The sequence below is a fragment of the Podarcis cretensis genome (genome assembly GCF_951804945.1).
Source record: "Podarcis cretensis genome assembly, chromosome: 2".
Taxonomy (NCBI): domain Eukaryota; kingdom Metazoa; phylum Chordata; class Lepidosauria; order Squamata; family Lacertidae; genus Podarcis; species Podarcis cretensis.
Genome location: NC_137171.1, coordinates 82618280 through 82642827, shown reverse-complemented (window position 1 = coordinate 82642827; position 24548 = coordinate 82618280). Strand labels below are relative to the sequence as shown.

The 24548-nt window shown below is 43.6% G+C and overlaps 1 protein-coding gene across 2 annotated transcripts in view; it reads right to left on the bottom strand.

The window, feature by feature from the left end:
* Positions 1-20735, bottom strand: part of CACNA2D3 (calcium voltage-gated channel auxiliary subunit alpha2delta 3) — a 494630-nt gene extending 473895 nt beyond the window's left edge. For both annotated transcript variants that reach the window (XM_079964982.1, XM_079964983.1), the window contains exons 1-2: positions 20438-20735; positions 19694-19775 (exon numbers count right to left, since the gene is read on the bottom strand). In XM_079964982.1, coding sequence (XP_079821108.1) covers positions 19694-19775; positions 20438-20547 — 192 coding nt within the window. In that variant the 5' untranslated portion in view covers positions 20548-20735. The remainder of the gene's footprint in view (positions 1-19693; positions 19776-20437) is intronic.
* Between the last annotated feature and the right edge of the window lie 3813 nt (positions 20736-24548).

Genomic DNA, 24548 nt, shown 5'->3' with positions numbered 1-24548 from the left:
ACAAGAGTGTTAGAAATTCAGATGTATAAGCTAATCGTCAAATGGCACCCTTAAACCTAGGTTACGGTCGCCACAATGGAATGATAAACACTGCACCGCAATTATTGCCGCTCACCATTTCTGGAAGGAATAACATCTAAAGTTGGGAGCCTGCTCTAGCAGTGTAGGCAGCCAGGAAAACCAGGGTTCTAGAATGCACAGGGAGCCTACAGGAGTCGAGTGGGCTTGCTTCTGCAGCCATTACCCCTCCAACTTGATACAGGTAATTGTAGTGGAGAAAGCATGATATTACTCTTCTTCATTCATTGCATGAGGGATTTTGACACAGTGTGAGAGACCAAACTGGAATAGAGGAAGACCCCACCTGGGAGGAAGGGAGGGAATGGTTATGTTGCTTTTTGTATTATACTGAATTGCCACAGATGGAGGTGGGTGAAAGAGGTGTTTGTAAATTGTGCTTAATGTGAATACTATTTTTTGTTTTCCTCTCTCTCTCTCTCTCTCTCTCTTTTAAATTCAGTCACATTTACACATATCTCTCTGTCTGTTATAAAATCCCTCACCCCTTTTCGGGGGGGGGAGCTCCATGCAGAGGAAGTAATTTAATTGCAAGTGAAATGCACAGAATTGAATTAATTGTGTCTCCTTATTGATGAGGTAAACACTGCCTTTGTTACTTTTTTATTAGTTACAGAGGAAAGCACCCTTCCCCTTCCCAAATATATATATATTTAAACTACTCTAATTGTTCAAGTGGGGAAGAAATGATTTGAATGAATGCAGTTCCCAGATCAAATATCTAGATCATTATTTACAACGGTTTCATTCTAGTGATCATTACTGGTAGTATGGGGGGGGGTGACAAAATGGAGTACAGCACTTTGATGGCAAGGAGGATGCTCAACTGCCAGAATTAACAAGTCAACACAACATTTTAGTCAAGTATATGCAGAGATATAAAATTAAAACAAAGTCGCTGCGAAGCTGGATAAAAGAGAGAGTTGCAAAAGAAATAAACTGGTCTCAGTTTTCTTTGTGTCTGTGCAACTTCAGAATGCAGGAACTAGTGATTTAAATATTATCTAAGTTTAATAATTTACCTAAATGTATACATTCTAAGAGTGTGATCCTATTTCCACTTGAAGGTTGGGAAAAGGGTCCTATGATGAACAGCAGAGGGGCCCCCATGCTGATGTTGTGCTGAAGGCGGGTGTCTTCCAGTAGAGTGGGGAAAATTCAGGGATGCGGGGAGTGCTGGAGCATGGAAGGGCAAGCATGGAAGCACCAGATCCAAAGTCCCCTTGTTCCTCCAACACCCCTGAAAAGGGGGAACTGCACTATGCCAGCCATTGGTCTAGCATTGTAAATTCAGGGGGGGGGGGGAATCAGAAGCGCACTTCCTCACTTCCTGCCCAGACTGCAGTATAAAGTCAGGGCACAGAGTGTGATGGAATGCTAAGATATAGACTGGGAAGACCTAGGTTCACATACCCACTCAGCTCAACTGCTTGTTAATTGACCTTGAGCTAGTAAGATTCTCTCAACCAGGGTTGTTGTGAGAACAAGTGGCAGGACCTTGTAAATACATATTTTCAAGGTAACAGTCCTTACATCCCACCCCTCTAGGTGATAATGAATAAGGTAAAGGGGACTATGGGGTGCAGCGGTCATCTCACTTCAGGCTGAGGGAGCCAGTGTTTGTCCACAGACAGCTTTTCAGGTCATGTGGCCAGTAGTTTAGACTACAGTGCCACCCACACCCCTAGTGAATAAAGTAAGCAAAGTTGATAAGATCTCGCCTAAAGCAAAATTTAGAGGAGAATTTGGATGTTTCTTCTCAGATGAACAAATCATTTGGAAGTCGGGAGCTTAGTGAAAATTCTGATAATTTTTTTCAAGAGTAGAGAATACACATATCCTGAATCCACAGAACAACATCTGCAGACTCAAATGAGGCGCAAATTTGCATAGCCAAGCTAATTTCCTCTGGACAGAAAATGGAATCTTCTTATTTCCTTCGCCTGTGGCATTTCAGTAGAACATTTTTAAATCCAGCCGTCAAAGGGAAGTGATTTTTAAAAGATGCTTCAAAGCCTTCGAAAAAGACTCAGTCAGGGTTTGCTTGTAGTACATCCAGTGGCGTTACTGGTTGCATTTTCCAATTTAGATCATAATCAACATATCTGAATCCAACATCAGGAAATTCTGATAAACATTAATAAGGTAATAACATATTTAGACATTCTAAAAGAGAACCGATAAGGGGATGCACAAGCCACTGCCTCAGAATACCTTTAAGTAAGTCAAACTTTCATAGATCCATCAAGGGGAACTCTTATGTGAGGTTTATCATAGGCAAAAGAGCTTACCAGTTCTGTTTGTAAGCTTTGCAGCCCAAATGAAACTGACTATAAACGCTTTCCAGTGATGGGGGTATCCTCTGTCTAAGGAGATATATATATAGACTAGCATGCTTACCCCTGAGCTCAACGCAAAGTGGTTCAAAATGCTTTAAGCCACCATGTCGGACAGATCAATGCAAACTAAACTTTGAGAATCATAGGGGCCCAAACTAGCTCATCAGATTAGTAACACCATTATGTGCTGGGATGAAGTGTTTGGGAGCTTTGGAGCTGCCTGACATCCTGTACTTCCTTGAGGTCAAGGGCATGGCAGGGGGGAAAGCAAAACTACGGCTGCATTGCCAGAGGAGGAAAAGTGGGGGGGGGGTGATATGCAGCTGTTTTAGTTGCACGCGTTTAGGCTGAGTTACAGCAGGGCATGGGGGAAGTAGTACACAGGGAAACAACATAAATCTTGTTAAGTAAATAAATGAAATGAAAAATCCTACAGCTATTGAGAAACCTCCCCCACCTCCATTCAGCACTGTGTGCAGGGGGCAGAATGTGGAGTGCATTTGGACTATTTTTCAAGGATATGAATTTTCCCCACGAGTTTCAGGGAGTGTTTATTAAATTCATGACCAGAGAGGTGGAGCAGTGTTGCCTACCTGGCTTCCTAACACAGAGATCACTGCTGGTAACGAAGAGCAAGAGGAATAAGGTGGTAGTGAGGTCAGTGCAGGAGAAGCGCTGGATTGGCTCTGCTGCTGCGTCTGCACCATGCTGGCCTCCTGACTCCTCTCCCTCTCTGTTATTGGCAACAAGCTCCATGTTGGGAAACCGGTTATGCAACTGCATCCCAGCACCACTAGGCCAGCCACCAATTCTGGCTTATCATTGAAGACCACAGCATTTCCCCCCTTCCCCCCCTTCTTTCTCTGCCATTTCCTGTGACAGTGCAGCAAAGCTCCTCACCATGACTGGTGCCTGCAAACTACCATTATTCTGCTCCAGAATACCCCTGGGATGTTGTTATATCCAAAAAAAAAGGAGTTTCCTTGCAGGGACATTCTGGGGGAAAGAGTGGCACAGTCAGCAGTTGCTGACTGCCATGGTACCTTTACAGGCAGTAGGTAAAATGGTTGGGGAGTTATAAAAAAAAGAGAAACTGTCAACACTGCCAACAGTAAGCATACCTCCAGATACACAAAATACTTTTGGGGGGAGGGAAATCATTTCCCCTCCATCTCATCCCAGCCAAAGCTGTGAAGATCAAGTCAAAAGTTCAAAGCCATAACTAAAGTACCCCAAATATGTCATTAAATAAAAATAAAATACCCTAACAGCCAACACACAGTCATTCAGTCTAGCAGCTTCTGCATGCAAAGATTGATACACATTGCCCACTGAAAGGCAAGCAGAGATGGGAGTCAGCTGAACACCCCACAAAATGGTATTCCACAACTGTGATGCCATCACAGTGGAAGTTCTACTTCTCTCCTTCATGCCCACCTCTCTGGTGGCCAAGTGAAAAAGAGGCCAGGGCTCCCACATCTTTAATAGTTGTATAGAACAAGGAAATTCAGCAGGACTCTGATGTCCACTGCAGGACTGGAAGTTTTCATATGGGAGGAGACAGCTGTGAATATATCTTGTTCACAGGCTGCTTAGGGCTTTAAAGGTCAAGACCAACCCTCTAAATTGAGCCTGGAAACAAATTAGCAACCAACGGTGATGACATAATAGCAGGGTTGCATGATCCAACCTGCAAGCCGCAATTAACCTTGTAACCAGTCAGTATCCGCACTTGAACTGAAACGGTTTTAATTATTTTATTTTTAATGTAAAGGTTTTAACTGTTTCGGTATACAAAATTGTTTTATGTTATGTTTTATTGTGGATATCTTGTGTTCTTTTTTTTTCTTTTTGCTGTGAAATCATTTAAAGGTGTCTCATAGAAAGCATTTCTTTAAAGAAATAAATGAAATAAAATAAAATAATTTAAATATTCAAAGATGGCCCCACAGAGAACACATAAAATACCCTGTGATTAGGGTATGAATAGATAGCAGAGACATCACCTTGCCAACAAAGGCCCGTATAGTTAAAGCTATGGTTTTCCTAGTAGTGATGTATGGAAGTGAGAGCTGGACCATAAAGAAGGCTGATCGCCGAAGAATTGATGGTTTTGAATTATGGTGCTGGAGGAGACTCTTGAGAGTCTCATGGACTGCAAGAAGATCAAACCTATCCATTCTTAAGGAAATCAGCCCTGAGTGCTCACTGGAAGGACAGATCCTGAAGCTGAGGCTCCAATACTTTGGCCACCTCATGAGAAGAGAAGACTCCCTGGAAAAGACCCTGATGTTGGGAAAGATGGAGGGCACAAGGAGAAAGGGATGACAGAGGACGAGATGGTTGGACAGTGTTCTCGAAGCTACAAACATGAGCCTGACCAAACTGCGGGAGGCAGTGAAAGACAGAAGTGCCTGGCGTGCTCTGGTCCATGGGGTCACAAAGAGTTGGATACGACTAAACAACTAAACAACAACAACAACATCCTTGTGATTGAAATTTGTTTTGAGGGGGGAAATATATTGGCTTTTAAATTGTTGTAACATGCCCCGGTGAAGGATGGGGGATAAATAAAATTGCTAATTATAATCTAGGAAAGGGTGTGACTAGCCAGAGCTGGTAAAAGGTACCAGCACTAACCAGGACGTCCTGTTCCCTAAAGTGGAATTCAACTCCATCAGGCTGTCTACCTAATCCCAGAGCACCAAATGCTTATAAACTAAGTCATGTGGTTTGCCAGCACCAACTGCATTAAGCTTCAGTCTGGACACTGAGGATGAAAACAAGCAAGGCCAAGAACTGAAGGGAAAAACAGGAACAAGGAAAATAGTGCAGAGAAGCAGATGCCAGAAAAGAAATGGATGCCAAACAGCAGCAACATTAGCAAAACTATACAAGATTTGGCACGTTGTAACTTGAACTAGTTTGCAAAAGCAGTGCTGTCATCTGAATTCTGTCTTTTCAAGGTTGCTAGTTTGATAAGGAAGCAATCAGCACTCCACAGACTTTTGAGCCTTTTCCCTGGTACACAGACAGGAGAATGGGTGTACCACTGACAAGTGTTATCCTGAGTGGTGCTATCCTGCCCAATGAAAAAAGGAATACAACACATATTCCCACTTGTTCTTTCTCTCTCCACTAGGGTTAGGGAGATCTGAGCAGTGATTATATCACTCAAATTTTTCTAGGTTTGCCCCCAGGTAAGATTCCGGACAAAATGCTCACGTTCACAATCATTAAGCTTGACACATGTCTCCAAGAATTACCATTATTTTGTACCTGGGCCACTGCATCAAACTTTGATAGCCCATGAATGATGGTCATTCACAACAACAACCTCATCATGTGTAATGATAATGCCATTTACAGCTTTGGGGATCTGCATACACCTTGTGCCCCCCAACACATTGTCCCAGTACTAATTTTCACACAGTTCCCATGCACATATGCTTCCTCCTTTTGAGGTGATGAGAAAGGGTGTTTTGGTTTTTTTTAATTTAAAAAATGTATGCTGAATATATACATTCCAAAAACTCTGCTGTGATGTGAAACATTTTATAGGATACAACCACCTTCCACCTTCTATTAGTAAGGACTCTTCGGGGAATAGATGGATATGGGTAAAATCAGCTTTTAAAAATTAACATAAAAGAAAAGAGGAGCTTGACAGTGAAGAAATGGAGATGGAACAATGGCACAGATAAGAAACACTGAAACATTTGTCCAAATTAAATTACAAGAATCATATGCTGAAAACACGGAGCCTGAAATATACAACAAATTGAAGCCCTTGCGCATGACTTAACACTTGCATCTCCTGTTTACTGAAATGAGCAGTATTATGCTAACGTAACCAAAGTAAACTTTTAGTCGTATAAAGATTGCATCTATACAGGCAAAATGATACATTATATTTTATCCCATATTCCCTAGGAACAACGATGGTTCTAGCTCAACAAACTGGGAAAGATTAATGTCAAGATTAGGAAGTTTCAAGATACTAGAAGTTCACATATCTGTGTAAAGTGAATGCTGTTCACATTTCTGTGCCTACCTGCCTGAGGTGAAACCATTTAAAACATGTAAAACCCAATTTTGGCAACTTAAGCTTGTCAACCAAGGTTTTTTTTTTTCAGATGTGATATGCATACAGAATTAACATCCATCAGCGCCACAGGCTCCATGTCCTGACCTATTCATTATAATGTCTGAACATGGACCCCACTTATACATGCGGATGCTCTATTTTAAGGAACATCTGAAGGTCAAAGGTAGAGCTGCCCACCTAGAGCATTAATTCTATACTCATCTTTACCTATTTATTTATTTATTTATTTATTTATTTATTTATTTCCAGCCTTTCCTAAAAGTTCAAGGCTGCTCACAAGAAAATAAAAATACAATTAAAACCATTTAAAGATTATCTTAATAAATATTATAAAATTAATGAAGGCTAGAATTGACATGGGTTTAAAAATTATGTGGTTTTCAGGGGTGTTTATTATGGAAAAAGAACAGAATTATTAAAAACTATGGGAAATAAGGGAATGGATTTGCTGGTTAGATAATGAAATTAGAATACAGAAGGGGGAGGTATGAGGAGGTCGGGGAAATTAGGTTTAAGAAAATAAGGATGGAAATTATACTTGTTTCTTTTTGTTTTTTGTTTGTGTATGTTTTTATTGTTAAACTTTAATAAATATCATTTTAAATAAAAGGTGTTTTTTTCAGATGTGATATGCATACAGAATTAACATCCATCAGCGCCACAGGCTCCATGTCCTGTCCTATTCATTATAATGTCTGAACATGGACCCCACTTATACATGCGGATGCTCTATTTTAAGGAACATCTGAAGGTCAAAGGTAGAGCTGCCCACCTAGAGCATTAATTCTATACTCATCTTTACCTATTTATTTATTTGTTTATTTATTTCCTGCCTTTCCTAAAAGTTCAAGGCTGCTCACAAGAAAATAAAAATACAATTAAAACCAATTTTTAAAAAATAAATCAGCAAGCACTAGATAAAAACAAAAAGGAAGAGCAAGAACAGCAAAGATAAACATTAAAAGAATCCAAAGGAATTAATAAGAGAAAGAAACAGATTTTTTTTAAAAAAAAACCAACCCAACATCATTCAAATCATCATACAGGGAGACAGTACAAGTAAAATCCAGAACAAGATATAGCACCACTGGAGAGGCAATCGAGGAAGGCCAGTAGGATTCAGTAAAGCTACCACAGGCCCAAAGCCCTCCTAAAAAGGATGCAGTTGGGTCACTAACACATTGCTACAAAAGAGGAAATGAAGTGCCTTCAGAAAGTAGGGCAATATGCCTTTTTCTATGTAGGAGCATATTTAAATATAATTTATACGTAGATGAAACATTAAGAATAATTTATATGTTGATGCAAATGTAGAAAGAAATGCTGTAAACTGAAGGGTAATACAACTAAACATAGCAGGTAAGATTGTGACCTAGTGACGTGTGCCCGCCTCTGTCCAGTGGAGGAGCGACATGCTCCAGCACCCGGAGCGGGGAACAGGCAGGAGCATGGCTGGCATGCATCATGGGGGGTGTGACATGCGTCACAGGGCACACATTGTGCATCACAGGGTGCACAGCAAGTGGCGCGTGTCTGCTGCAATGGTAGCCCCCCCCCCGGGATGGGCCACTCCCTTTCTCCTCACCTTCTCTGTCTACTGTCCATATGCTGACTGCCAATGGGCAACTTCAAAGCCTCTCCTGCTTTCCTTTCTTGGGAACCTTTGCCTTTAAACTTGATTTGTACACCTTCAAATAGAGGAGTCCTTCTAACAGAAAACTGTTTGCTGCAAGCCAGTAAGACCACAGTAACAGGAAGTCCTTCCCAGTGTGATAGAAGGTCATCTATTTGGGGACTATTTTGGAACACACAAGAGGGCCTCCCCTGACAATCCTAGGGTATGAGCAGGGGCACATTGGATAAGTCAGTCCTTCTTACGTATAATGTCTGAAAAGGGCTAAGATACCCAGAGAAACTCAGGACAGAAAATGAATAAAAAACAAATTTACATGTATTTCTTATTATTACATTTATAGCCAAGGATCTCAAGGTGCTTCTCCCCATCTTTTATCCTCACAACAACCCTGTGAGGTAGGTTAGGCTAAGAGGCGATGATCAGCCGAAGGTCACCCAGCAACTTGCATGGCTGAGTAGGAATTTGAACCCTCATCACCCATATCCAGTGCTCTAACCACTATACCACTTGGATTCGAAAAACCGTTTGTGTTCCTCGGTTTAAAAAAGATAATTATTAAAATATATAATGTACTTGAGGCTTTTTCCCCCCTCAGGAAAACAGCTTACATGCAGGCATTACATACTAGCATTTCATTACACACTTTACATACTAATGATGCAGGTTTACTACCTGAGTAAGAGATGGCTTGTGTGTAAGCAATGTTAAGATATAAAATGAGGAAGCTACCATTTCCTGCTCTCAAATTTTGTGGTATTGAAACAGCTTGCTTTGGGAGATGTTTGGGGTTTGTTTACGGGTTCTGATGATCTTTGGACTGTAATTTTTAATTATGTCAATGTGGCCAGATCCCTTGAACATGAAAGGTTTTTTCTTTTTCTGTCTCTTCCCCCCCCCCCGACCCCCAAAAAGGATGTGAGACAACAAAACCAGCTATAGATGAATTATAGAAGAAAATTAGCTCTTGAAATAAAAAAAAGCTAATGTATTCTCTTTGGATCGTCCACTTAAAATTTCTATATTAAGAGACTTTTTATTGAAAACGTAATATGAATGTGTTATAAATGAATTGAAGGCATCTCATATTTCCATCACATATCAAATCACATATCAAAGGCAGAGCACTTCACATTTAATCATAAAAGTAATGGGATCATCCCATGCATGCAAAATGCAGTGAAAGTAGCAGGGTGAGACAACACTGAGGTGAGTAAGCACCAAATGGCTTGAAATGACATTTATTTTTTCTTTCAGTTAAAAAGAAATCTAAACAATATTACATTTACACTGAAGCAAACACAGATTACATGGTTCAGGATCACACATCTCAAGAAACAAGCTGAAATCCATGAAAACAATAATAAGAAATTAGGAGGTAGAGCGGAATACAATTAGTCTCTGTCAACTGGTGGCTAATGCAGACCATAGAGAAGCTTCCAGATCTTGTATGACTTTTTCCAAAAGCTCTGAAGACTTTCGAAAGGAATCAAGAAAGCTTCCAAACAAAAGGAATCAGTATTTGGGTTTAAATGTGGGGAAACCAGATGAAAATTCCTATTCAGACCTGCAGCTTACTGAGTGGCCTTTCTTTAAGGCTCACCACAAAGCGATCATGCCCTACCATGAGACAGAGTGAGGTTGTATCAGGGAGGAGGTGCTGAGTGCCAAGGAGATGTTGGAGGACAGATCTGTATGTACCACATAGCCTGCCTGGTGCCCTGCTCTCAGGTATGGTGGGGGATGCTTTCCTGTCACCAGTACTGAAGTTTCAACCGCTAGTCCCTTCCAGGTTTATACATGGAATGGGAAAGGGCTCCATCTTGTCCTTTGCTATGGGCAGCGCAACCTTTTGGGCCAGCCCTGATCACACCTAATGGCCAGGGGAAGACTAATCCCCTTGTGATACTTCAGAGGTTCTCTAAAAGGCCCTGGTCCAGGGAGGTCACTAGAACAATCGCCTAGCTCAGTGGTGGCAAACCTATGGCATGTGTGCCAGAGGGAGCACTCAGAGCCCTCTCTGTGGGAACATGCAGCGTCGCCCCTTCCAACTCCCCACAATCCTATGATTCGATGGTTAGCCCACCGGGCTGCACGTCTAAGCCCTGCTCATGCAGGAGGAAGCAAAATGCCGCCGGGCTTACTGACAGTTCTGCACCAAGGCGCTTTAAGACAGCGGAATGGAATGTTCACATTTTAACTGCAGCCTGTGGGCAGCAAACTGGCATGCGCGCTGCCCCTACAAACTCTGTGCTGGGGCGCCTCCCTTCCAGGCTGTGACTGACGGCAGCGGAGCGCTGAACCACTATGCGTCTCTGGGCTTCACTCCGGGATTTCCTTTCACCTACTTGGCCAGACCAAGAAGCAAACTTTCCAGCTGAACTCCCTCCCATCGCCATGGGTAAGTGCAAGATCCTCCCTGCTAGGGGATACACAGCAGAGGGCAAAGGAGACTGTTTTGTTTTTTTCATAGGATTGTGGGGAGTTGAAAGGTAACCCGAGGGTCATCTAAGTCCAACCCCTCTGCGATGCAGGGATCACAACTACAGCATCCATGGCAGATGGGCATTCAGCTTCCGCTTTGAAATCACCCAAAGAAGAGTTTCTGGACGGGAAATTATCAAAACGGCCATGTTGTCTGGGAGTAATTCCCTTTTTCATGATTTCCCAAACAAGGATAATGCAAACGTCTACCATTCAATACCTAAGTTGTTTGTATGATTGAAAGCTCTGTTATTGTGTTTTTCTTTTAGGACAAAATATGTTAATGGGTTTTGGGTTGCAGTTTGGGCACTTGATCTCTAAAAGGTTCACCACCACTAGCTTAGCTAGTCCATTTGGTCCAGACTTCTCTACTGTCGCTATCTACAGATTTAGAGAGACAAGAAGGGCTCTCATTTTATTTCCATGGTTGTGTAATTCAAAGCCAGAACCTGGAGTGAGATCTCATAAGGAATAGCCAGAGGCAATGGCCTCCTGACAGCAGCACTGTTGCCACTTATTGGAGTGGTGTTGGGACAGGGCTGCAGCCACCCTCAGTTTGCCGCCACCCTGACAAATTCTGCCCCAGTACATGGCAGTGATGCCACAGTCAGGGAGCTCATGATGCATTGCCACCCCATCCTACCAACCAGTCCTACCACTAACCTAGAATCACCCCGACCAGAACATGTTCTATAAACTTAAAAAAGCAATGCATATATTTATTTATGGAAAACAGCAATCAAAACATGGAGTCATTTGGTAAATAGGTAAAAGGTAAAGGTAAAGGTACCCCTGCCCGTACGGGCCAATCTTGACAGACTCTGGGGTTGTGCGCCCATCTCACTTAAGAGGCCAGGGGCCAGCGCTGTCCGGAGACACTTCCGGGTCACGTGGCCAGCGTGACGAAGCTGCTCTGGCCAGAGCCAGAGCCAGAGCCGCACACGGAAACGCCATTTACCTTCCCGCTGGTAAGCGGTCCCTATTTATCTACTTGCACCCGGAGGTGCTTTCGAACTGCTAGGTTGGCAGGCGCTGGGACCGAGCAGCGGGAGCGCACCCCGCCGCAGGGATTCGAACCGCCGACCTTTCGATCGGCAAGCCCTAGGCGCTGAGGCTTTAACCCACAGCGCCACCTGCGTCCCCATTTGGTAAATAAAGGAATACAAATAAAGGTGTTGATCTCCTCACCAAATATACTTGGCTCTCCACTAACAGAAGGCTAACTCCCAGCCTTTTACCTATGCCTCCACTCTTTCTAAACTCACTCAATCTTCAGTCTTTCTCCATAGCCACTCTTCCTAAATGTCAACCTGTCACTCCATCTGACACTATCCACCATTCCAGTGCACTCTGTCACTAATTCTTCCACTTGTTGTTCTGTTACACACCTTCTAAAGCTATTGCTACATTTTGTGTTGTTCTATAAATTAATTATGCATTGTGCGAAGAGGTACTTTCGCCCTCTAACACCTGTAATGTGACTACTGTATGAAAAGCATGCATTTTCATTAGTCTGGGGCATGGCTTTTGCGTACATGATATGGCCACCTCACTAAAGCTGAGCAGGTAAGGGTCTGGTTAGTCCCCATGTACCTCATCCTGAGCTCAAGTGTTACCAGCTAAAGGGCAGGTATGAAATTGAATAAACAAACACATAATGCAGGCAGAATAAATGCTCATAGCAAATCTTTCAATCTTTCAATTATATTGACTCCAGTAAGAATCAGTAAATGAGCACCCATACTATGATTCTGAAGTTGGGAGAAAGTTGAAAAGCAGCTTTGTGATATAAGGTTCGTTGGTCTGGAAAATTCTACTTTTCACTGGGCAGAACCCAAGCCTTAAAAAGACTATTTAGAACCTGGCCCAAGCTACTTAAGTACATGGCATAATTAAAAGGAGTTAGCAAGCAAATGGAGAAAACAAGCAATTTCAAAGGCCGAGACTATGATTGAAGGCATTTTGCATCCTTGCATATATTTTTGTATATTTAGTTAATGATTTTAATGTTAACTGAACAGTAATCCTACAGTGATTTTTGCTGAGCCCAAAATACTAAACTATTTATACTTGGGATTTACGGCTTGGTATTAGCATGATTAACACTATTTATTCTTGTATATTTAAAATGACAATAGTATTTTCTTTTAACATTATTAACTTGCATCTTCATGATTGCTGCACTGGAGGCTTGAAGTCATGGACTAAAACTGTCATAAAAATATAGCTGCAGCTCAACAAGACTGTCATTCATGCCTTTCCTTAATTTGTAGGAACTCTCATAATCTTACTGACCCATCCCCCAGTAATGACAGTATTAACTGCAGTAGCTTGGCGGGGAATACTTAAGAAAGAAAAACTAAGCATGCCAAGAACAGGAGAAAGAAGAGCAATTAATGTCAAGATGACTGGGGCACGTTTTTTCTAGATCAATATAAATGAAAAATTGAGGAATTTAAGAAACAATTATGTATTTTAAAACTAAAGATAGATGTTCTGCGTGAATCAGATGTGTTAGCTGAATGTTAATTTATCTGAAGCCTCCAGTTTTTATAAGTCTGCATAGTCTCACCTCTCAACCCTTGGTTTCCAAAAAAAGAAGACAAGTTTAGAACACAAAACCTTGAAGGGAGGAATGCAACAAGAATGCAAAACACACCCTTTTAAAAAATCAAACCATCCTCTTATATATAAATGCTGGTGCCACCCTGCATACCTAGACTGTATACCATTGCTGTCCTAAGCGAAACATCTGCATGGACAATGAAGCAAAAAATGAAAGCACTGCTAATATTATAAAAAACTGAGCTTGAACATGAGGCTGAAGCCCTATGCAGAGTTAAGTATGCTTAAATCTATCTATTTTTCTTGGTCTCAGTTAGGTATACCTACTTCTGCATCGTACCGGGCAAGAGAAAATCTCAGCACTGAACTCACGGTGCAGTCTTGCATGACTTATTTTATTAGTCTGTCTAACACACATCTCTAAAATGTACAAAACTAATGGAGGTGAGACCTGAATTCATTTAAAAAACCACTTTTCACACCAGATCCACAGGGCCTCTTGTTTCGTAGGAGGATATTTTGTTGCAGATCAGCCTCCTGCACATTCTTAAGTAAGCATGCCATGGAAGCTTCTGTTCCCAACCAGCTAGTCAGGTTCCAATCCTGAGATGAGGCGGCACTACCAGTGTTCATCCTACCACCAAACACAGCACACACCCTCAAACAATGCCACCTGCCTCACTGGCTGCTCCACTTTCTTTGGAAGAGCAAATTCAAGAGAGCTGTTTTTAAAAACATCTATTTAAAACATAGGTTTGCCTTATTTCCCTGATATGGCATTCTGGTTTTCTCAGGGTTGGGAGAGAATGGGACTCAGAAGTGAACCACTCTATGGTAATCCTTTCACCTGCCGTCTCTGGATTTTTGTCCCGCATTTCTTTCATTTTTTGCCATTTAGGTGTTAATATTCCTTCTAAGCAACCAAGTACTTTTATCCCTCTTGGCAGATGTAATTTTCAATTCCCCTGACATTTCCTCTTCAACTACTCCTCAAGTACCCCGCGTAGTATGAACTGCCCGTGAAGAATTCCTTACTTTTACAAGCATTTCTCACATGCTCAAACGCACACGCAGTCACACTTTGTCACATTCTCACTAATATGCCATCCTTCTTTTGCTACAGCTTTGCTACTCCCTTACCACCCCCTTGACGTGTGACACTCTTTATGTACAGTTCCTCAATAGGCTCTGTTCTGGATCCAGTCTTTGTACAAACTCCCATGGTCTCTATGCCCAGTAGAATGGGGTAGGGGTGAAGGCTACAGATCTGAGATCAAGAGGGATTGACACTGCCATATTGTAGAGACCGTAAGAGAAAGAAGTTAAAATAGTAGGTAGCAGACTCACTGGGAAGATTCATCTCAAGCATTTCTAGACAAGGTGAGCCATACCACTTTGAGGCACCTACCTTGCCTCATTTGTGAAATGCACCAAACCTGTATCAGCTAACCAGTGGCCTCTATCTGCACAGCCGCCATGTTTTTATGGGGTGGTGGCGGGGGGGGGAGGGGAATCCACCTCAACAACATACCAAACTTCAAGAGCGTGTATAGCTAGAAATGCTGTTATTCAAATATTATGACGGTTGCTTTGATCCACTTCAGCTGCAGAATTCAATGGGAAAAAAGAGTATTCTTTCTTATTTTTAACCTTGAATACACTTGGCACAATTCTTCTCTCAACAATTCTCCATGATGAGAAATAACACAGAAAGCAGACATAATCATTACTGTGAATGCACAGTTCTCATCTGCATTTCTTTTTAAAGAAAGAGGATGCGAACCTAGCATGATGATAGATGTGGTCCATGCATCCCCAGTGACAGCCCACTCGCCCTAGAAGAGTCCTATACATGTGAATTCATTTGTGCTTATAATGCCCTGGACGTATCAGATAACCAAGAGCAAATGCATTGTCAGCAATGTAAGCCAACGCCTGCACCAGACAGATACCTGCAGTGCAGACCTAGGTTTAAGCGAACACCATACTTAAGGAAGACCTGAAAAGACCACAGAAAAGCATATATCTCTTTCGTGTGCAATCAGAAATGAAAAGTCCCTGATGCAAATTATTAATGAACGGTGCTGTTAAAGTATAAGCTCCATAGTATGAAAAGGAGCAGAATATATTGTTCTTTAAATAGTGAGTCATTTTATTAAAGGTATTGCCTATGCTTATACTACAGATAATAAAAATTAATTAAAAAAAATAAGGAGGAGTTTCTAATTCAAGCCCAAGAAATTCCATTAGGACATGAATGTGTGTAAACCTCTACAATTGACATCTCAGGAAATAGGCTGCATAATTAAAGAAATTTTGGGTGTTCTCATTCCATTTACATTGTTCTTTAAGTTAAAGGCAGAAATTTGTATCTCTGTGAACAATTGATATAGATACACTATAGCTTACTATATCTAACAAGAGCAACTATTGTTAACAGATAACTTTAACAACGATAAAACTTTAGAATGCAAACAGATTTCAAGATTCAGCAGGTCCCATTGTAGAAGAAAACATGGTCTCACGCCTTTAAACCCTGCCTTTAATCTGGGATGTAAAAATGCCACCTTTTATAGTGAAGTATTGTACTAGGCTTTTATTGTCATTCAAATAATCTGCAACCACAAAAAGTACAGGAACTTCACCAGCGTAAGCACAACTGCAATGAATGGGTGTATTCGGTGAATTATGTGTGATATTTGGCAAATATGGTTGTTTACAGTATGCCAGCCTAGAAAATGAAAAGGAACACTTTTCCAAGGTGCAGATAAAATCATGATCATTCAAACCCCTCCTCTAAACTTCATTGCAAATGGGCAAGTTGGATATATTTGGAGCTAAATCCAAGTTTACCACCATGCCCCCCACCCCAGTGTTTGCTAATGAAGTGAAGAATATGCCTCCCGCTACAGAAGCATACAGACAATTTCCTTTACAGTGCAAAATTTACATGACAACCAGCATAGGAACTGGGAAGATCAGCCATATCAAAGAAACAGTGTTGTGGTTTCCCCCCCTCCCATTTACTATACTGCAGGAAGAACAGCTCTGTTTCCCTTAAAGGTAAATGAAAGACACTCAAACCAACTATTCATCCTGTATGGGGAAATATCCTTATTTGTCTGGAAGCAGACTCTCTTGAATTATTACTGAAAAGAATGAGATTATGAATACGTTAAGATTTCATCGAAAGGCACAGAGGAACAAAAATTAAATGACCCTTGCATTGGCTGGGAGGGTAACAACACCATATTTAGGCCACACAGAGAACACAATGCAGAGTGCAGAACAGAACAGCCCTGTCCAAAACAAATGCATCATCATCACAGGCTTCACTGGAATGAACTGGGCTTGCGGCACCAATCCAGAGTCCTGCATCTTTGTAATTCAGTTTAGGCTTTGATTTTAAGTACAGTGAAGCAGAAGTCAAATCTAGTGACCCAATGGGACTTCTTTCCAAACAGGTATGTCAAGGTTTGAAGAGTTACGTCTTGCATTGTAACATCGGTCCAAAAGGCAGGTGCAGGTTTCCTATGCATGCTGCTCCAGGCTACTAAATAAGGTGCCCATAGCAGGTGTACACTCTACATTGCTTCTACTCTAGTGCATTTGGTGGCTACAGTACTGCAGAGTAATGGCTCATGTCACTATCCACTGTAACAGATTCCTTTGCTTTGCCTTAGGAAATATTCTGTTATCCTTCCATCCAAAATTAAATGCAAATTATCCAGTGAAACCAAGTATGAAACAGGATACCTGGGATTAAAAGCAAACTAAATTTTGATCCCGCAGAGCCCCTTTCTGTCTTTTTGCAAATGGAACACAAAAACAAAAACACCATTCACGCTACTACTTGTACACTTATGCGGCACTTTGATTAATACTTTGTTACCATGAGAATCTTACTGCATGTCCACGGGTGTCACCTTACTAATTTTTGTCTTCCAGTGGCACTTGAGTGTGACTTATGTTAGAATTTCACTGTTTCTACTCTCATCATTAGTATCTTTTTACTCATAGAGACACAACAATGGGCAGTTGGGAGGTGAGATGAAAGCCAGTAGCATTTGGGTTAACTCACTACTATCTCAACATCCAAATGGATTATTCTTCACAGCCAGACACTAGGAAGGGGTTTCACATCTGGGATGGTGCAATGATGTCATCTTGCTAACTGTCTGGATTACTACTGTTCCAGTGGACTAAATATTATTGTTTATGCCTTGAACTGTCCCCCCTCCCCCCACAACTTTGACACATCTGAAAATGAAAACACCAGGTATGTCTGTCTCTCAACAATGTTAAAAATATAAGCTATTGCAAAGACAAATATTTGAAACAAAATCCTGCTGCTCCAGTTCTACAGAGAAATGCATAGCTTACAATACAGACGCCAAGTCAAAATTTAAAATACACTAAGAATCCTAATAATAATTAATAATAATGCCACCCAAATGCTAGGACAGCTTAAAGACATTAGCAGTAGTACAGCTCGAAGTGCCCATCCTATCAGCATTGGTATTTCCTGTTTCATTTAGTTATGGTATTTCAAACCAAAACACAATATATTTATTTTTTTAAAAAACAACAACCCGCCAGATGGGAATTAAATACACAATTATCAAGATGCAGACAGAGGAACACAGTACTGCCAGTGCAATTGAGAGATGATGAAGGGAATGTAAAATGAGCATTGTGGTAGCTTCCGATTATTTACACTGCAGTATAGCAACCAATAGGAAGGTATCCCACTACTTTAGATAATATTCTTTATTACGGAACAATCTACCATAAGCAGATGAGGAGTTATTACCAAGAATACCATTTCAGAACTCTTATGTCCTTATTTTTCTATGCAACTTTTGGAAAATGGCAAGAGACCACATTTTAAACAAGGATTCTGAGCCAAAGGGGTTTCCAAAATTAAGGGCTGTATATCTTGGATAATAACTCTTTTTTTTGAGTACATTTTAAGAAGATTAGGAAGCCTGTATATGCTGTTTTTAGACATTTACCCATACCATCCTTTTTTTAAAAAAAACAAAAAACTGGAAGGGGTGTTTTTACACGGTACCCACAGAAAAATTCTGTCAGTGAAGGAAGCATTATTTAATAAATGCTGAGTATTCCACTTTGGTGTATAAAAAAGCTTAAATAATTTGGAAATATTTCAAAAGACCTCAGGCCCAGAACTGTGTTCTGCCATAACTGTTATACTTTTTAAAAATCTCCGTTTTCAAATACTAAGTAACATTGAGAGGAAGAGTATTTTCTGCTCAGTTGTTATGTTTCTTTAACAGCCATTAGGTTTACTGCACTAACGGTAATTAGTGAAGCATAAAAGTTTCTTTGCCTTACCAACACAACACAGGAGCAAGGGCACTCTTATCAATAGCAAACTGTTTCAATTCACTGATTTGAATGGCACTAACCCTTACCATGCAAAATACACAGCACATTCTTTGTTCGGAGCAAAATCTTATTTATTTGGGGTTTTTTTAAAAAAAAAAATCTATTTAAAGTTTAACTTGGTCCATTGAATCATTTCAATCCAAGCTCTAAAAATTGCATGTGGATAGCTGACTTTCACTTCGAAAGCTCATGTCTTCAAATCATGCGGAACTGCAACCCCGGAGCCCTTTTTCAACTTACCACCGGCCTGGATTTCTCATTTATTTTTAATTCATCAACAGCTATATTTAAACACAGGTTATCTGAAAGCAGGATTTTAATATAAGGTTGCATGTTTAAATGAGACCAGATGCAAGCTCTAATAATCTATAAAAGGTCTAATAATCTATTCTCCATTCTCATTACTCTCCAGAATTATGGAGACTTAGCCCAATTTCTCAAGTTTTTGCACTACTTCACAAGCTTATTACCCAGCTGTGCAGCTGAGCAGGAAGATAACCACATTCATTCTCCTTATCTGTAATGATGTAATACATCCCAGCACTGGCCTGAGATGATTGGAGGAATAATAGGATTGTAAAAACTGCAGAGATGACAAACAATAGTCAAGCCTTTGGGTCCCCCACCCCCCACTCATTGCAACGAAGTACAGCCAGAGAGAGCAAAATAAAATTTGCCCGGTTTTTGTACCTCTTGAATGAACTGTGTGTTTGTGTGCATGTGTGTTTACATAGAAAAACTGCTGCCAACATCATAATCCCCACCTAGGAAGCAAAACAAAAGCCAGGCACACTTCTAAATCTAAATAACTCCACCACAGAGAGACAAAGTCATCTGGGTGGGCTCCGTTTAAGAAAGGGAGAGTAATCTAAAAATAACCAGTGCACGGTGAAGTCTATAGTCTCTGCAGTGTGTAAAAAGACAGCAGGCAGTTAAAAGTGTGGAGGGAGGGGAGGAGCAGAGAATCTCCTCTGACTGAAAGATGTCGTTCCTGTTTCTTCAGGGTACCAAACCGGATTCCATTTTCAGCACTAAATCCATCACTCCTGTGCGTACACCTGAAGCCATCCTTACCTTCTGCAGAAGTTGGGAACCTGAGTATTTCGCTGCGATGGATCTGATCTCCCCACCAAATGCAGAGGCCCAGAGTTTCACACTGCAAAGAGAGAAAGAATTAAAATGCGGAACGGAGGGCAAATGTAGTAACGCATGACAGTGAACAACAATAACAACAACAACAACAACACCACTCCACTCACAATCTGAGCTAGCTGCAACTCACATATATACCTGCAGCTCAGGACTACAGTGCGCACCTCTGAGGAAGCAGACTGTGGTCCACAGAAGCTCACAGCCACAAGACGTTAGCTTAGTCTTCCAGGTGCCACAAAACTATTTGTTATTTCAAAGCAGGAAGGGTGCGCTTTCTCAGTTTGAACCCCCCTCCCCGTTGAGCTATTCCACAGGCAAGGCGAGGGGAGTGGGGAGGCCTCTTTCGTCAAACTTGCCGGAGATGAAACTTTATCAAAACAAAACCTCGCTCTGCAGCAGCAGCGGCGGCGGCGGCGTTTGTCAAGAGCTCCGTATTTGTGTTCATTGGCTTGTCCCTGAGCTCCTCGGCTGAAGCGGGACTGCGGGCGAGGAGCGAGTCGAGCGTGTCCGGCCAGTTGCCGGCCCAAAGTTCCCCCGCGGAGGGAAATTTGGGAAATAATAAGAAATAAAGCTCCGTTTCCCGCAACCCCAAATCAAAACGGGGAGAGACAAGGAGCCATAAATGCCAACCCATTTCGGCCACCCCGCTCTCCCTGCGACACTTACACGGCCAAGGGGATCTGCTGCTCCGAGCCGGCCAAGGCCACCAGGCTGAGGCAAACACCTGCCCAGAAGAGGGCGAGGAGCCCCGCGGGAGCCCTCCCGAGCCCGGGCATGGTGTCGCTCTTCGGCTTGCCTTCCCAGCGACGCTGCTCTCGGCTTGCGCGGCGGCGGCGGCGGCGGAGAGGGAAAAGCGAGCGGGCGGGCGAGCGCGGAGCCGGGGCGCGGAGTCACGGCGCCATCCTCTTCTCCTCAGCTCCGCGAGCGGGGCGGCTGGCTGGCTGGCTTCGCTCCAGTTCCTGAGGCGGGTGAGGAGAAATGGGGTGGCCTCGGCAACCCGCCCCACCGGCTTGCCACGCTGCTGGGCAACCACAACTCGGCTCCGCAGTCGGCGGCGCGCCGGAGTTACTTCCGCGAGTGACCTCGTGGCTGCTCCCGCCGGCGCCTTGAAGTGCAGAGCCCGGCAGGTTTGGGCGGGAAGGAGGGAGCTCGCTGTCGTCGAGGGTCAGGTGGGGAGGAGCTCGGCGGCCGAAGCGCGGCTCACTTTGCCCAGGGAAACGCAAAGAGGTCCCTCCCTCCGTCCCCTTTTGGGCGACGTGTGTACGCGCGCCTCCCTCTCCCTCTCGCCCGCCTCCCTCTCTCTCTCTCTCTCTGCGTTCATTCAGCGCTGCGCAGCTCCAGCGCAGCCTTCGTCCCAAATCAAGTCCGCGCTGCTAATATACCCTGGTGGAGAGCGGCGCGGCGTCGGCCGCCTTTTAAGGAGATGGTGCGCGCCGTCAGGCAGGCATCGCAGGGGGAGGGAGGAGCAGCAGGAGGAGGAAGAAGAAGAAGAAGAGCGAGCCAGGGCCGAAAGTGTCTCCAAGGCGGCAGAAGCGGAGCAAGTCCGCAGGAAAAAGTGCAGGACGGGAGGCAGGACGATCCGCGTTGGGATCAGCGGCAGCAGGGAGCCGGAGGGAAAGGCGCCGCCGCCAGAACCGCAGCCCCGCCGCCGGCGCCGGAGGAAGAGACCTGGTCAGTTTCAGGCAGCGCGCTCCTGCGTGACAAGCCCCGGTTAACGCGGCCCCGGCGATGAAGGGCTGAGGGGAGCGCTTCACCTCTTCCACCCGCGGCACTTCCAAGTCGCAGCGCGGGAGGGAGGAGGCGGAGGAGCGGGAGGAGGGAGGGCGGCGGCGGCGGCGGCGAGGAAGGCGCGCAAGGTCGCTCCCTGCCGCTCTGCCCTCCTGCATCGCGCTGACGAGGAGCCAACCTGCGGGCGCCCCCTCGGCCCTTCAGGTCAGCAGCCCGCGCGGGCGGAAGGGCCTTCTGAGCTCCCCGCGAAGCGGGTCGCCGCGCGGGTCGCCGGCAAGCATGATGTGCTCGGCGGAGGCTCCCTCGGCTGCGGCGAGGCAAGATCCGAGAGATCTGGACGGGAACCCGGGTGGGTGAAGCGCGGGGAGGGGGGGAAGATCCGATGAACGGGAGGAAATGCAGCACAAGGAAATCAATGCGAGCCTAAGTGACTGCTGGAGCCGGGGAATAAATTATTAATCTGGCCTTGTGGAGGAATCCCCTTGGTAAGGGGTGAGGGGCAGGATCGCGAGCTAGTGGTACAACTGAAGCCAAGATGTGTGTGTGTGTGTGTGAGAGAGAGAGAGAGAGAGGCGCTAAGGAAGCAAAAGATGCTATTTTCAGCTACTTAGGGGAGGGGGGGTAAGCTGGTCTCCTTAACCTTTCCACCTCCCCCACCTCCACCTGGTAACTCTTACCTTCAGTGCATCAGAAGTAAAGAATAAACAGTTGCCCACCTGATTGTAAAATAAGCATCCTAAGAATTAAAGGTGAGCTGAGTCATCCTAGTATTGTATTACAGGAGGGGGGGAGAGAGAATGTACAGGAGCGCTCTCTCTCTCTCTCTGTAAGGTGACAGTGACTATGCACTCCTGTTTCAGGATGCAGTATCCAAGGCACCCACATGCCTAACTTTCTTAATACTGTAACTTTTGAACTCTGTTCAGAATCCCACCTTCTCCACCAGGGATTTTAGGAGTACCAAGCCCCTGTGACAAGTCTTGGTTCTCTCACACACACTCCCCCCACTTTTTAGAAAACCTTAAAAGAAAAGAAACTGCTTATAAGAAAGCTGAGCACTCTGCAAAGAGAGGCACTAGTGAGACCTCGGCCGCCCACCTCCTTAATTTCCCAGAGTCATCTATACATATAAATTAGCATATGCAAATTTGTGCTATTATGAGACTGTGGCCTGAATCCTTTTAACTACCTATGAGCCCTCCTGCTTTCCAGCATGCTGGTCACTCTGCTTACAATGCGATACACTGCCTGCTACGGTCTTTCTAAATAAGAGATTTTGCCTCGAGAGAAACGAAAGGTTTCTGCCAACCTTACCTTTATCAATCAAGCTGGGCCTATAGGATTCGACAGTATGTACTGATTGTTTCATCTCATGGAAACAAGTCCCCTGTTTTCATTTTTATGCTTGAACTTGGGTAAAGCAGCAGCAGCAGCTACTGCAGCAGCAGCAACCTAATGTTTATTTGTGGAGCAGGATCATCAACATTCCTGTATGTATAAATCCATGCTGCTTTTCCTTGAGCCATGTCATCAGGTGTGGTGTCCACTATCAGCTGGCAAACTGTAAAAAAATAATAATGTGTGACTGGATAGCCATATAGCCAAAATGCGCTTCCATTTAAACAGCCAGGTGTTCATAAATACACACACCTGGGCATCGAGGGGAAGGACTGTAACTCAGCCTTGCATCACAGAGGGTTCCAGACTTCATCCCTGACACCTCCTGGTGGGGTAAGAGAGTCTCTAATCTGAAACCACAGAGGGCCACTGCCAGTCAGTGCAGACTGTGGGAATGTTAAGGAAGGTAGGGGATGATATATTGTTTTTATATTACCCCTCCTCACTCACGCTAGTGAGTAAACAGCAGAGTACATTCCCTTTGCAACTTATTGGAAGCAAGTTGATAATTCATTAGAATCCTTTAATTAAGCAATCCAGTCTGGATTGTCCAGTCTGGATTGTTCCTGGTAAGTTTCCCCTTTCTTTCCCTCTTAAAATAATAACAACACAAAACAGTCTTCTTTAAAAGTAAGAATAAAGCTTTGCTCACATTCAGTTCACAGCAGTAATCTGAAGGCAGGCTTTATTTTGTGGTTACCGTGAAAAGAAGTCCAAGCTGTCTCAGATTTTCTGCTTGTGGCCTCCATCCTATGTGAAGGTTGAGCCATGCACTGGCTAAGAGCCAGGAGAGCAAGAGTCCAAGAGTAAGAGAGTAAGAGTTCAAGAGAGAGATGGTTGTTTAGCCAGCCCTTTTATCTGGTCAACTAGTTTCACACCCATCTACCTGGTCACACACACGGGGAGGAAGCTCCAGAGCAGGTATGACAGGAAGTCCTCCCTGTCTGGAACCACATTCCCCTATGTGTCCATTCTACGCAAGAGGAAAATGAGGTACTTGACTGCTCTGGTAATAATACATCCCACACAGACAGTACTGAACTAGGTGGAGCAGTGGTCTGGCCCAGTAAAAGGCAGATTCTTATGTTTCTGTGTGATATATTGTATCTATCTAGTACAGCCAGAGTGAAGTACTCCAACAATTCTTTATGTGCATGTACCTTAGAAGCAATGCACACTGGCCTGTTGTTCCCACAATTTATAGAATCGTAGAATAGTAGAGTTGGAATAGACCATGAGGGTCATCTAGTCCAACCCCCTGCAAGGCAGGAATCTTTTCCCAACGTGGGGCTTGAACCCATGACTCTGACATCAAGAGTCTCATGCTTCACCAACTGAGCTATCCAGGTGTATGTTCAACACTTGCTTATTTTGCTCTGTCTAGTGGCAGTTTGCAGGAGCCTGGGTTACATAGCTACATAGCTTCTGTCCCAGTGTCTCATATGCCTACATATGAGTACTGGCACAGTGATTAGGTGGGGTGAGGTTAACATGTCATGCGGCACCCCCTGGGTGCCCTACTTTCCCCACTGCCTCGGCTGCAGACATCAATGCTAATTTGAGGTGAGTTCTCACCAAAATCACGCGAGAGATCTCGTGCAATTTTGGCGCGATCTTGCCTGAAATCAGCACCAATGCCAGAGGTACAGGC